Source organism: Eublepharis macularius, chromosome 1, assembly GCF_028583425.1.
Source record: "Eublepharis macularius isolate TG4126 chromosome 1, MPM_Emac_v1.0, whole genome shotgun sequence".
NCBI lineage: Eukaryota > Metazoa > Chordata > Lepidosauria > Squamata > Eublepharidae > Eublepharis > Eublepharis macularius.
This window is the reverse complement of record NC_072790.1, coordinates 232,499,369-232,511,562: the sequence shown is the minus strand read 5'-3', so window position 1 is coordinate 232,511,562 and position 12,194 is coordinate 232,499,369. Positions and strand designations below refer to the sequence as shown.

Below are 12,194 nucleotides of genomic sequence, written 5' to 3'. Positions count from 1 at the left end.
GAAGAGTGGGGAAGCGAAGAGTAGCTCCTAGAGGGAGTGAGAAATTGGCTAATTCAGCTTTTGCAGGAGGGATGCTCTCTTGGAGGTTGTACTGTTCCAGCAGCAAGCTGAAGATATTACTCAGTTAATCAATATGTACTGGACTAGAATGCATGCCTATAGTTTTAAGAGAAGTGCATCTTGGGAGTTGTAGTGCCTTACCCTACAGGGTCACTTCCTGGTGCATTCAGAGCCTGCCAGAACTTGTTAGGGCCATTGCCTCCCTTATTCGGCCACACCTCGGCAGGGAGAGGAGCAAGTCATCTATTCTTTTTTTTTTTTAAATTTTAAACTTTATTAACAGTAAGGCATAACAACATCAACTGTAAGAATATATATCATAAAACAATACACAAAACGATTTCCATATTACAACTGGAACATAAGAAGAAGTTTCCAGTACATATACCTTAGGTGGCATACTTTAACTAGTCTGCAAACATACAATAAAAGACATTTGTTGAACTATATTTCACGGGCAAGATAGCATAACTATTCCAGTACCACAATGGCTCCTTGACCATTCACACTTCTTGGTTTATGATCGCTTGAAAGGGCAGCTGAGATGATAAGAACTCATTTTTGGTGAGGTGGTCCAAGAAGGGGAACCACTTGGCAGCAAAGTCAGAGGGTTTCAATGGGTTTGTAGAAAGTCGCAATCTGTCAGATATTTTTTCCATTATAAGGTGGTCCCACACCATCCTATACCACATGTGCAGATTTGGGGGGACTGGTGACTTCCATTTGGTTGCAATCGCATTCTTGGCAGCGATCAGGAGTGTGCGAATTAGGTCCCTCCTTTGGTGAGGTATAGTGGAATCAGTCCAGATATCCAGAAAGATTAACTCAGGGCTAGGAGGGATAACTTGGGAAGTTATGATTTTGATCTCGTTGAGAACCAAGTGCCAAAATCCTTGTATGGATTGGCATCTCCACCATACATGAATAAACGTCCCCTGCTCACCGCACCCTTTCCAGCAAAGAGGGGACCTTTTGGGGTCTATTCTAGCCAACTGATGTGGGGTAAGATACCACCTGTGGAGGATTTTGTAATTTTGCAGTTTGGAATTGATGACCGGGGTGTTTAACAATTTGGAGGACCAAACCCGCTCCCAGTCAGACCGTGAGATATCGACCTCGCAATCTTGTTGCCATTTGTCTTTTAGTGTCATATTCTGTTTAGTATGGGAGTTTATCAGCATGGTGTAGATTTTGGACAAGAGTCCTTTGCGGGAGAGAGAGTCGGATTCAAGAATCCGCTCAAATTCCGTCATAGGTTTTGATAAGACCTAAGTTGTGAAACGGGCACTTCATGATTCTGAAATTGCCAAGAAAATGGCAACTGGATGCACAAAGACGCATCTACGGTTGTTAACAATGTTTTCTGTCCTTTCTCAATAGAGCTGCTTTCAATTGCCATAGATACACCTGCAAGGGGAAATCTCCTCAAGTCCCAATTTTGGAGTCCCTTGCTAACACTATGGCTCTCAAATAATTTAAGGCAAACGACTGGCAATTAAAGGAAGTTTGAGACACACAAAATAAAACTGACACTCTCTGAACAAGGTTGCACGCACAACAAAGTGCTCACGTCTATACATTCCTATAGACATGGTAAAGAAAACAATATTGTTTACAACAGTAGAGTAATTTACAAAGACAAACAATGGACAGCAATGAAATTTTGAAGGTTTATAATCCATTTAGAAGAGCGACAGGCCAATCATGAAAAGTAACAGGTCATATAAACAAAAGACTGAGAACCAACAATTGTTTGGCTCCTCTTGTTATCAACCTGAGGGGTACATTCAAAGCTGAGAGAAGAGACTCAAACACCCCTTCATTTGTCAATGTCCTTTATTTACAAAATGCGATAGAACAACACAGTACAGTATAATAATTGTTTTGAGAATTACGCCAGGCAGGACCAACTTAGAAATTCATGCCTTTATAGAAATTACAAGTATATAGGCAAGACTCTTTTCCTTAAAATCCCTTAACAACATCTAACAAAGGAAACCACTATATCTTGCCTAGAGCTACATATTATTTCACCACTCAAGGACTATATAAAAATACGTTTGAAAATTCACTCTCCCTAAAAAGATCAATTATGTCGTGTGTTGAAACAAAAAAGGACTATCATGACTTAGGTTTCAGCATAGATGCTTCAGTGAATTATGGTACTAACCATTCACTTTTTCAAAAGCTAGCAGAGTAGAAGAATGAACATATCACAGTTCACTTTATTAATTACATTTTGCGCAACTGTGCCAAATAGGATTTGAAAATTCTATCTTTGGCATTATGGAATACTATTTTTGATCAGGAAGAGGAGGCCTAGGTTTGGCTTCTTCAGTTACTTGGCTGTGTGTTCTCCAGTAAGTGTAGTGCTTGCAATCACTGCCGCCTCTGCTATTAGGTTTGCTAGGTTCTTTTAACCTGGCAGGGGGCGGGAGAGACCCAGCACTCACCTCCAGTTTCACACTCCCGGGGGAGTGACATCCTTGTACAGGCTCCTTCCTCCCAGGCTTCCTGCTGGCCGATTTGGGCCCCTAAATGAGTTGAATTGGCCTAATGCAAAGCCTGGGAGCATGCCTAGGGTCTGCAATGATGCAACTCCAGGAAGTGACATCATCACACCACACCAAGAGTGCACCCTGGGAGGTCCATTCCTATGTCTCTTCTGCCCCTGGCCAGGGGATGGAAGCTGTGAGCAGGGGATTCCCTGCCTCGACCAGGGGAACAGCAACCCTATCTGCTATTGATCCTTTCCCTCTCTGCAGACATGACATGGTGTCAGAATTTGGCACACATTTTTAGGTCCTATAGCCACAGCACAGTGAATATTCAACAAAATAAATTCTAAGTGAAAGTCCGGCAGCTTTGCTAGAAAATCGCTTCTTTAGATTTCTGATGGTGCGACATTCCTTGTGACTCGAGAGCCTGTTTCCAGAATCCTGGGCCTGACCAAGAACCTGTGAGGAAAAGAGACTTGTGAGATGCAGGGTATCTCAGGCACTCTCCCCCAAACCCATCAGCTTCATTCTTTTGTGCAGCTCAAGCCGTTCCCCTGCTTGCAAGCAGAGCCTCGTTGCAACTCCAGCTCCTACACCCTCTCCCTACGCAGGGGCCACGCAGCCCTTTTGTGCCAGTGCTTGAGGATAGAACCAGCAGATGGAAACGCCGCTGGCACCGAAGACAGAACACTGAGGGGCTTTCTTTACCTCCGCACATAACAGAACCGGGCACGGAGCCACCCGGGCCTGCCAAGAAAAGGAGGCCCTTCTCACAGGGATTGGGAAGTCATCTTTGCAAGGCTGGGAGTTCAAAAACCCCATAGCTGCTCTCAGACATCACACTGGACAGAAACGGGGCTGCAGGCCAGGCTAAAAGATCTCGGGGCTGCACACAGGATCTAACGGAGTGTGGCCAAAGGCCTATCCAGTCCAGCACCAAAGCAGCAGCAGCTCAGGGAACAGACGCCATAATTCTCAGGTTAATAGTTCTCTAATGCAGGATAATGTACAAGTTAATCACTTTGAATGTTATGGTTGTATGATAGATCTTTTGTTAATATGTATTTCTTTGTTGAAATAAAATTTAAAAATTTAATTTAAAAAATGGCTCCTTTGGAAGCCAGACTCTCTGGCATTATACCCCGCTGAACGACCTTCCCTCCTAAAAATCTCCTCAGGCTCTGCCCCCAAATCGCCAGGAATTTCCCAACCCAGATCCGGCATCCCTGACCAGCATGTTAACACAGAAGTCCGTTTTTTCTGAGCAGAAGACCCACCCCCAAATCTACGTCTTGCGACCCTTACTCCACAAAACACTCCTTGCCTTTTAGGAGATTATTTTGCCAAAGGAAGCACGCTGATTCCCAGCAAGGCCTGCTGCACAACCCCCTCTGCTGCCCAGCGGACTTCCCTTCCAGCCACTTCTCACCCGTATCGCAAGCCTTTGCAGAGTTAAGCGTCCCCCGAACAACTCGAATCAGCATGATTCAGACGTGGTTAAGGAGTCACAGGACGGGGATTGAAAATGCCTCCGCGTGGAGCAGGGCAAGGCAGCGCCTATACGGGCACCCCGGCGGTCCTTCAAAAGTCACCGGGAAGAGAAAAGGCCCTTCCTAAGGCCGCGATGCTCGCACGCGTCTGCAGCCCCAGCCAAGGACGCCGGCTCAGGTCGGCGTCCCGCTAGAGGCAGAGCCCCGCCAAAGCCCCTCCGCGCCCTCCCTCCAGGCCATCAAGGCCCCGCACGGCCAGCCCTTCCCCAGCGCTCACCCGTAGAGCAGAAGCACGAACGGAAAAGGACTGCACAGCGGCCGCTCCGCCTCATTTATAGCCCAGGCGGCGCCTCTTGGGCGCCACCGCGTGGCAATCTCAGGAAGGGAGAATGGGGAGCGGCTCAACTCCGCGCCGAGTGATCCAGAGCCTTTCTGCCAATTGGAGGAAGGCAGTGGTGTCGTCACCGCAAGAGCGACCGTTCATTGGCAGAAGGTCATAGGGCGCAGGTGCCGCCTGGACGTTCTGGAGCAGAGTCCGGAAGTGGGAGCTGCCTCCACGTGGGTGCAGCATGGGGGCTCCTGGAGGGAAGGTCAACCGGCCGCGGACGGTAATCAGGAAGGGGCTTCCTCGTGTTCCTTTTTCGCATTTTCTGTATCCCGCTCCCATTTTCTAATGATAAGTTTTAACATTTGTGCAGGGGTTTTAAAATGGCCGCGGGGCTTTTCCTGCTGTTTTCTGGCAGTTCTTAGGTAAGCCCTGTGAGGTAGGTAGGATTGCCAAGGGGGGGCCTGGAGATCTCCCGGGATCACAACAGATCTCCGGTCGACCCAGATCCGTTTCCCTGGAGGAAAGGGCGGCTTTGGAGGGTGGACGCCTCGGCATTATACCTGGCTGAGGTCCCTCCCTAGGCCCCACCCCCAACGCGCCAGGATTTTCCGGATCCGGAGTTAGCATCCATAAAATTCCTCCTCTAAAGCAGCCATTTAGAATATGTCAGCCCTAGAATTACTTAATGTTCTGTGTCAGCATTTCTTCAACTCTGTATTGGATTCTAATGTAAATTTTTGTAAAAAATTGTGTTCATTTACCCTATGACATTGTTTATGGAGACATTCTTGAAACTGATTGAACTAATTTCACACTGTGTAATCCGCCTGGATTCTCAGTGAGAAAGGCAGACTATAAATGACGTAAACAAATAAAAAAATAGTGGAAATGATCTCTATTGGCTGGAGATTTATTGTAATTATGGGAGATAGCCCATAATTGGGTTGGCAACCCTAGGTATTATGGGGGCTGCTTCTTTAGGACTACTGGACCAAGTGTGTAGGCTGTGGAGCCTGAAGAGCTCCAAAGCTCTTCATTGCTTGAAGAGTTGGCAGTCATACAGTCTATTTAAGCTTTTTTTTCCCACAAAAGAGAATGATGAGAATTTATGGGCAGTAAACTGCAGACAGACAGACACACACACCCAGCACAGTGTGACTTCTTGTACTCATTGTCAAAGGACGTGGAGAAGATCACCTTAAATGGCTTTAGAGCGGGAATCTGAACTTGTTTAATCAATATTTATTAGCCATGATCGTTAAATACTTTCATGTATCCCTAGTGGAAATTCATATTGGATGCAAAATTTGAAGCAGGTATGCATGTGTGCTGCTTTGCATTTTTGCACTCTCAAAGTCACTCTGTGAAGACCCCTAAATCCTGATTTAGGCCCCCTCTTTGCAAGAAGCAGCGATTGTTTTAGAACCCAGCCCACCAGTCCGGCTTTGTGGTACTGCTTGAAAGACACTGTGTGTGATATTGATGTGGTCTGTCATAGGAGCTGCAGAAGAAGCTTTTCAAAAGACGCCGTGTTTTGAGCAAGCAGAAGAGAAGGAAACATCGGATTGTGGGCGCCGTGGTGGACGCGGGGCTCATCACTGTCCACCACTTGAAGAAACGCTCGTGAGTTGTGCCTAGCCCAGTTTCCCGATTCTGTGGAAGTTCACTGCCAGGAAGCTTGGAGATGAGTGATGATCACGTTGCAACAGATAAAAATAAGCAGGGGCCACCCCACCCCTGGGTCTCCAGTCTTCTGACACGTGAAAGAAACTGATTTGAGTTTCCTGGAAATATATCCACCAAACTGAGCAATAGTCTCAGCTGAGTTAGGAGCAGAGAGGCTTGTTTCTGGCCGTGCAAACCTTTAGTTCTTGGAGAGAAAAACAACAGCTCAGCATTTTCCAGAAATTGAGAAAGAAACTTGAAGGACGTAGCATTTATTTGTGGAAATTATATGATGTGGGTTCTGTTGAGGTCAGTGTCACAGTGTAATGTAGTGGTTAGTGTCAGACTAGGGTTCCCTGGGCAACCTTGGGTCAGTCGCACACTTACCTTAGCCTCTCTGGAGGGGAGGAGGCAGTGTAAGCAGCTTTGGATCTCCATTGGGGTGAAAGGCAAAGATATAAATGAAGTCAACAAAATCCAGTGTTTCTCATCATTTCAAGTTTTCTCTCTTGGATGCAGGGAGTGGGGGTGGGGGGACAGCTTTCCCCATGACTTGACCATTTTTGGAAATCTTTAAATCTCTATGATCCCATGCTTGAAGTGGGAGTGGGGGAATCAGTAAATAGGAGGCAGAGTTGGGATTGCGGCCTCAATCCTTAAAAAAGCACCCCCTGAACCTAATGATGATTATGCACGCTTATTGCCCTACTGAAATGTTGCAACCTATTGAGGATCAGTTGAAGGGAAAAATCTAGAGGGAAGGAATATAGAGTAAGTGCAGCATGCTTGTTATGTTTGCTGCTGTAGCACAGGGGTTAAGTGGTTCAGCTGTGAATCAGCACTCTATTGTTTCAAATCCCACTACTGCCATGAGCTCTGCAGCTGGCTAAGCCATTCCTCTCAGCCCCAGCTCCCCAGCTGTTTTCTGGAAATAATAATAACACTAACAATCACCTATCTGAGTGGGGCATTAATCTGTTTAGAAGAGTGGTATATAAGCACAGTTGTTGTTGTTGTTGTTACTATTATTTATGTTGGACTAGGACCAGAGAGATCATGGTTTGAATTCCCATTTTGACCTGAATTCATTGACTGACTTAGGCCAGTCAGTCTCTTGCTTGCTAGGTCTAACCTAGCTCACAGGGTTGTTGGAAACAAAAGGAAGAACCCTCGGGAAGGGAGAAATATCAAATAAGTACAAGTGTCCAGCTGAAGCTCATAATACCTTTGTCTCTCCAGTTCTCCCATCTTGCTTCCTGACCAGGTAGGGAGAGGTAAAATACCCTCCCTCTATTGCCGACTTTAGCTGCCCATCAAGCTCTTGAGTTCAGTGAACTCATTCTCTCGCATGGGTGGCAAGGAGAGTTCTCCATATTTCAGCCTGACCTACCTTATAGGGATGTTGTGAAGCTTCAATGCCTCTCTGAGCTCCATGCCCTGGAAGAAGGAGAGGGGGAGATAGGAACTGAAACAAATGATGATTCTGAGAGTGTCTAGACCTGGGGATTGGCCTTTGAGCCTTGCTGGGTTGTTTCTGGAAGGGGAGGGGGTGGGTTCTGGGTTAGAACAAGGAGAGGCTCTGCTCCTCTCCCCTCCCTCAAGAAGGGAATCCAGTCAGAGCTGTGGGACCAGGCAGGGCGGCCACAGCTTTGACTGTGTGCCTAGCCCTGTCGGTGTTTGGAGCAGGGTGAGGCCTGGGTTTTCGTTGCCTTCTCTTACTGGTTTCCTTGTGGATCGTCTTCCTTGCCTCTCTTTCAGCTCCAGCTCTCGAGCAAATATTACCCTGTCAGGGAAGAAGAGGAGGAAACTGCTGAAGCAAATCCGCCATACCTCTAAGGAGGCGGCTACCATGCAAAGTAAGCGTTACTCTCTGGAGAAGGGCCTGGGAACCCCCCATCCATCCCTTCATTATAGTAATTTTGCTGGTTCTGGGGAGGGAAAGCTTGGGCTGTGAGGTCCAAATTGACTATTAAGGATGGTGAAACTTACACAGGAGGGACCAGTCTGCGCATCCAGCAGATATTTCAAGCTCTAAGCCTTGCTTTGATCTCTGCACTTTCAGCTGTGATGTCCCCCCCACACACACAGAATAGGAAGTTGGCATATCGGGCGAGAGGTTAAGCTGACCTCTGGACATGCTCATTTTCTACATTGAATGTCCCAACTGTTGTTGTTTTTTTACGTAGAAATTTTTATTTTATTAATCGAGTTAAAAGCCCAATAAAAAGGGCAAAGAAATAAAAGGAAGAAATAATGAAAGCATACAAAAAAGAAAAAGACAGAAATTAGAAATAGCAGAAAACAATAGTACGTTTCATTTACCATTTTTCTCTACAACACCTATCATATTTTAACAAACAACATACTTTAAATTTTAATCTCTCCCAAACTTCCTTTTCCAGTACTGCCTCTCTTCTATTTATTTTTTCCCAAATTTATCTTCTCAAAAATCAAAATCATTTTTCCTTGTTTCACGCAGAAAGTTCATAAGGGGTTTCCAGTTAGCCATAAAAATAGACAATGTTTTATCTCTGATCAAAGCTGTAATTTTAGCCACCTCCGCTAACTCCATCATTTTCACGTCACAACTATTGATCGTATTGTATTCGCTTGCAGTATGTAATTCACCTTGGATCTTGGTGAGAAAGGTGGAATATAAATAAACAATAATAATTTGGGAAACTTGTGGGCAGAGAGAGCGATTCAACCTCTGGTTCTTCATCTGTGCCCAGTTGGTGCAATACAGGCTACAAGCGGAGCTTCAACCATGATTCTTCTGAATTGTATACTTTGGATTAGTCAGATTAACCATGAATGCTTGACTCATCCTTATCCCATTGGGCTGCCCTGCCCTTAATATCTACCCTAACTGGCACTGGCTTTCTGGGGACGCAGGAAGAGCAGGGCTTTTTTTCAGCGGGAACGCGGTGGAATGGAGTTCCGGAACCTCTTGAAAATGGTCACAAGGCTGGTGGCCCCACCCCCTGATCTCCAGACAGAGGGGAGTTGAGATTAGAGCGGTGTGGAGGGCAATTTAAACTCTGGAGATCAGGGGGCGGGGCCACCAGCCATGTGACCATTTTCGCTGAGGGTGATTTAAACTTTTAAAAACTCTCCCCCTTGTTCCAGCTTACCCAAAGTGACGTTTATTGGCCACGGGAGCATGCGTGCACTTTGCGCGCGCACATGTGGTACCAGGGGCACCACCTCCCGCCAAGGGTTGCCCCCTGTGCTGGCAACCCGCTGAGTTCCACTGCCTCTTTTCCCAGAAAAAAAGCCCTGAGGAAGAGAAACGAGTTTGCTGGCCAAGCGACCCAGGATCTTTTGGATTGTAGGCGCCAGGGATTTTACTTGGGCCTTTCCGTAGGCAAAGATAAGAAAATAATTTCCTGTGATAAACTAGTCCTTACCTGACTGCATTTTGTAACCTTTGTTTAGCATTTACCTTGTGTTACATGTAAGAACTTGGGCAGGGCTGTTAAGGCAGCAGTGCAAAGAGAGCTAAACTGAGGGTGGGAAGATCGGATAGAGACTCCACATCCTGTTGTGATGGGAAGGGAAGCGGTGTGATGGACTACCAAAACTTGAAGATGGCCACTGGGTCGACTAGGGAAAGTTCCCAAAGCAGCAGGGCTGCCAGTTTCAGAATTTCAAGAAAAATGGAAAGTATTTTTTGATCATATAGTTGAAAATTTAGAATGATTATTAGATACGAAGACAGATGTAAAGATACTTAAATAGCAGTGAAAATTAAGAATGTATATAAGCAAGTTCTATATAGATAAATTATTTAATTTGTTACACTGTTTTACATGATAGTAGTTTATTCATTTTTTTAAAAAAATATATGATGTTGATGATGTATTTAGGTTTTAAATGTATGATTTAGATGATTATTCATGATTATAGTAGTGGATGTTCGTAAAGGTATGAGAAGATTGTAGCTTATGTCCTATACGGCTCAGTTTATTAATTGAAATAATTTTTTTAAAACAAATTTTTAAAAGCAGCAGGGGTGCATTAATTAGCCTTTATTAAGAGCAACAAAATGGCATTAAGTAGCGAGCAAGTTTCCAAGTTCCGCAGAACTCTTCTTTAGAAAGAATTCTGTGGAACTTTGAAGCCTAAAGGATTTTAGCAGAATTGCGCTTCTGCAGTGTGGTGAAATTGAGAGGACGCCTGGTCTGGGCTTGAAGGGGTGGCTCAGCATCGAGAAACAGGGAAGACATGGCCGTTTCTCATTCCTTTTCTCCCTCTTCATTGCAGTCGATGCTTCTCCAGGTTCAAGGAAAACCACCCAGAGCAAGAAGGGGAAGAAAGAGAGGCAGGAAAATCTCTCAGCCCACCCAGATGTGGAGATGGCAGAAATGGAGCCGGGCTCAGAGAGCTGAGATCTCCCTCCGAAGTCTGGCTGTTAGTTTCCATGGATCCCTTCTCGTGGCTGCTGCTGTTGGCAGGAATCTGTGGGGCCCCAGAAACTGCCAACCAGGTGGACATGGATTGTGGCTCAGTTCAGCACCAGAAACTTCAATGTAACCCTGTCCCTTTATGGAGACCAGTTTTCCCATTGGAAAGGCTTGCTGCTCTGTCTGCCTGAGATCATCTGAGAGGAGACGAGGGACGCCTGCCATGCCCGCCGTCAACACCCCCATGGTAACCTCTGTTGATTTGGCGCCCCAAGCGACCCCTCAGGTGGCGCTCTTGTCCTGCTCCCTCCTTCGTGTTGTCTTGGGGAAACGCCTGTGGGTTCCTTGCATTTTGAAGCAGCACATATTGGAATCTTAGGGACCAGCGTAGTCCTTGGTACAGAGAGAGTGCATGAAACTGAATCACTTTGGAAGAATAACCAGCCTTGCCCTGTGCTCAAGAAAGTCTGGTATACAGAGCGTGCAACCCCAGGAACGTTGGTGCCTAAGATCAGGCTGCGGACAGACTGGGGGCGCTTCAAAACCTGACTCAACTGGCAGTGGGACCCATCTTGTCTCTTCACCCAATAAACACCAAGCTTTCCTGTTTTCATACCTCCGCCTGTACATCCTCAAGACCCTGGATGCTATCCCAATAAAATGGGCGGAATCCCTTTGGCTGTTGACTTCTGTTCATCTTTGATAGTAGCAAAGAAAAAGGAGGCTTGGGGTGTTGGGAGGGAGTGGAGAAGGTGGGGCTGGTTTGGAGTTCAAAAGAAAAGGGGGTCTGAAACCAGAAATTCCTGCAAGGGGTGTTGTTAAGAGAAGGGACAGCAGAGTGATTCTTTGAAGTTGGGTTGGGACCTTGGAAACCCAGGTTCATGTTATAGTGAGGGTTGCCAGCTGCCTGGAGGGGAAAAAAATTGTCATGCTCCTTTAATAGAGATGTACTGGGATGTTATTTACTTCCCTGCCATGAGAAACCTCAGGTGCCTATTTCCACACATTATGCCTCTATTAAAGGGGCAGGCAGCTACAGACTAACACGGCTAACTCCTCTGGATCTATGACCTTGTTCATCACTGTAGAGCAAAGTGATATTAAAGGGACAACTCTATGCAAGAGGCTTGTACAGCTTTTCCTTTGGAATAAAAATATTCTGACGGTGGTATGGAGAACTGGCCTGCTGACAGTTCAGGCATGGGTGCAAATGGTTCCCCCCGCCCCCGGCATGTGCAATCTATCCACACAGGGTAGATCTTGGATTGAGGGAGGGCAGAGGGGGAAGTCGTTTGCAGTTCTTTAATTTGGAACTGCAGCCAGAGCCAATGGCTTAGTTGGAGTTGCAGCCTTGGAGAGAGCAGCGTTGCTCTGGGGGAGCTTTATCTGGGGCAGGATTTGTAGATGTGCAGTCTGTTTATGAGAGTATGGCTTCCAGTAGTGCTCTGCTTCTAAATAAGACAAATGTTATAAAGGAAATCAATAATAATAATATATATAATAATAATAAAGCAGGATCAAACTCCTAGAGCAAATTTAGTTTGCAGATATACTGCACTTATATAGATTGAATCGACAGGGGACAAAATAATCTGTTTTGTGGGATCTGTTATCTTTACTATTCTAGCTGCTGCTTAGAGCAAAAATCCAACCTAGTAAGATTCATGTAAGTGACAGCAGCACACAGCTTTGAGACTTCACAGTGCAAGACAGACGGAGGATCTCTCCCATTAGCTTGGCTCCAGCT

The 12,194-nt window shown here is 45.9% G+C and overlaps 1 protein-coding gene, 1 long non-coding RNA gene and 1 other non-coding gene across 3 annotated transcripts; 1 reads left to right on the top strand and 2 right to left on the bottom strand.

The window, feature by feature from the left end:
- Window positions 1-1,878: 1,878 nt before the first annotated feature.
- LOC129334267 (uncharacterized) lies at window positions 1,879-4,374 on the bottom strand. The gene is made up of 2 exons (XR_008597501.1): window positions 4,326-4,374; window positions 1,879-3,017 (listed from the first exon to the last, which is right to left on the bottom strand). It is a non-coding gene; the product is annotated as an uncharacterized LOC129334267 (long non-coding RNA).
- LOC129345976 (small nucleolar RNA SNORA57) lies at window positions 3,184-3,322 on the bottom strand. The gene has a single exon (XR_008598668.1). It is a non-coding gene; the product is annotated as a small nucleolar RNA SNORA57 (small nucleolar RNA).
- A 172-nt stretch (window positions 4,375-4,546) lies between the features above and the next one.
- Window positions 4,547-11,133, top strand: C1H11orf98 (chromosome 1 C11orf98 homolog). Its single transcript, XM_054982661.1, has 4 exons — window positions 4,547-4,656; window positions 5,875-5,999; window positions 7,800-7,897; window positions 10,308-11,133. The coding sequence occupies exons 1-4, from the start codon at window positions 4,618-4,620 to the stop codon at window positions 10,430-10,432; spliced, it is 387 nt and encodes a 128-aa protein (XP_054838636.1). The 5' UTR covers window positions 4,547-4,617; the 3' UTR covers window positions 10,433-11,133.
- Window positions 11,134-12,194: the final 1,061 nt, after the last annotated feature.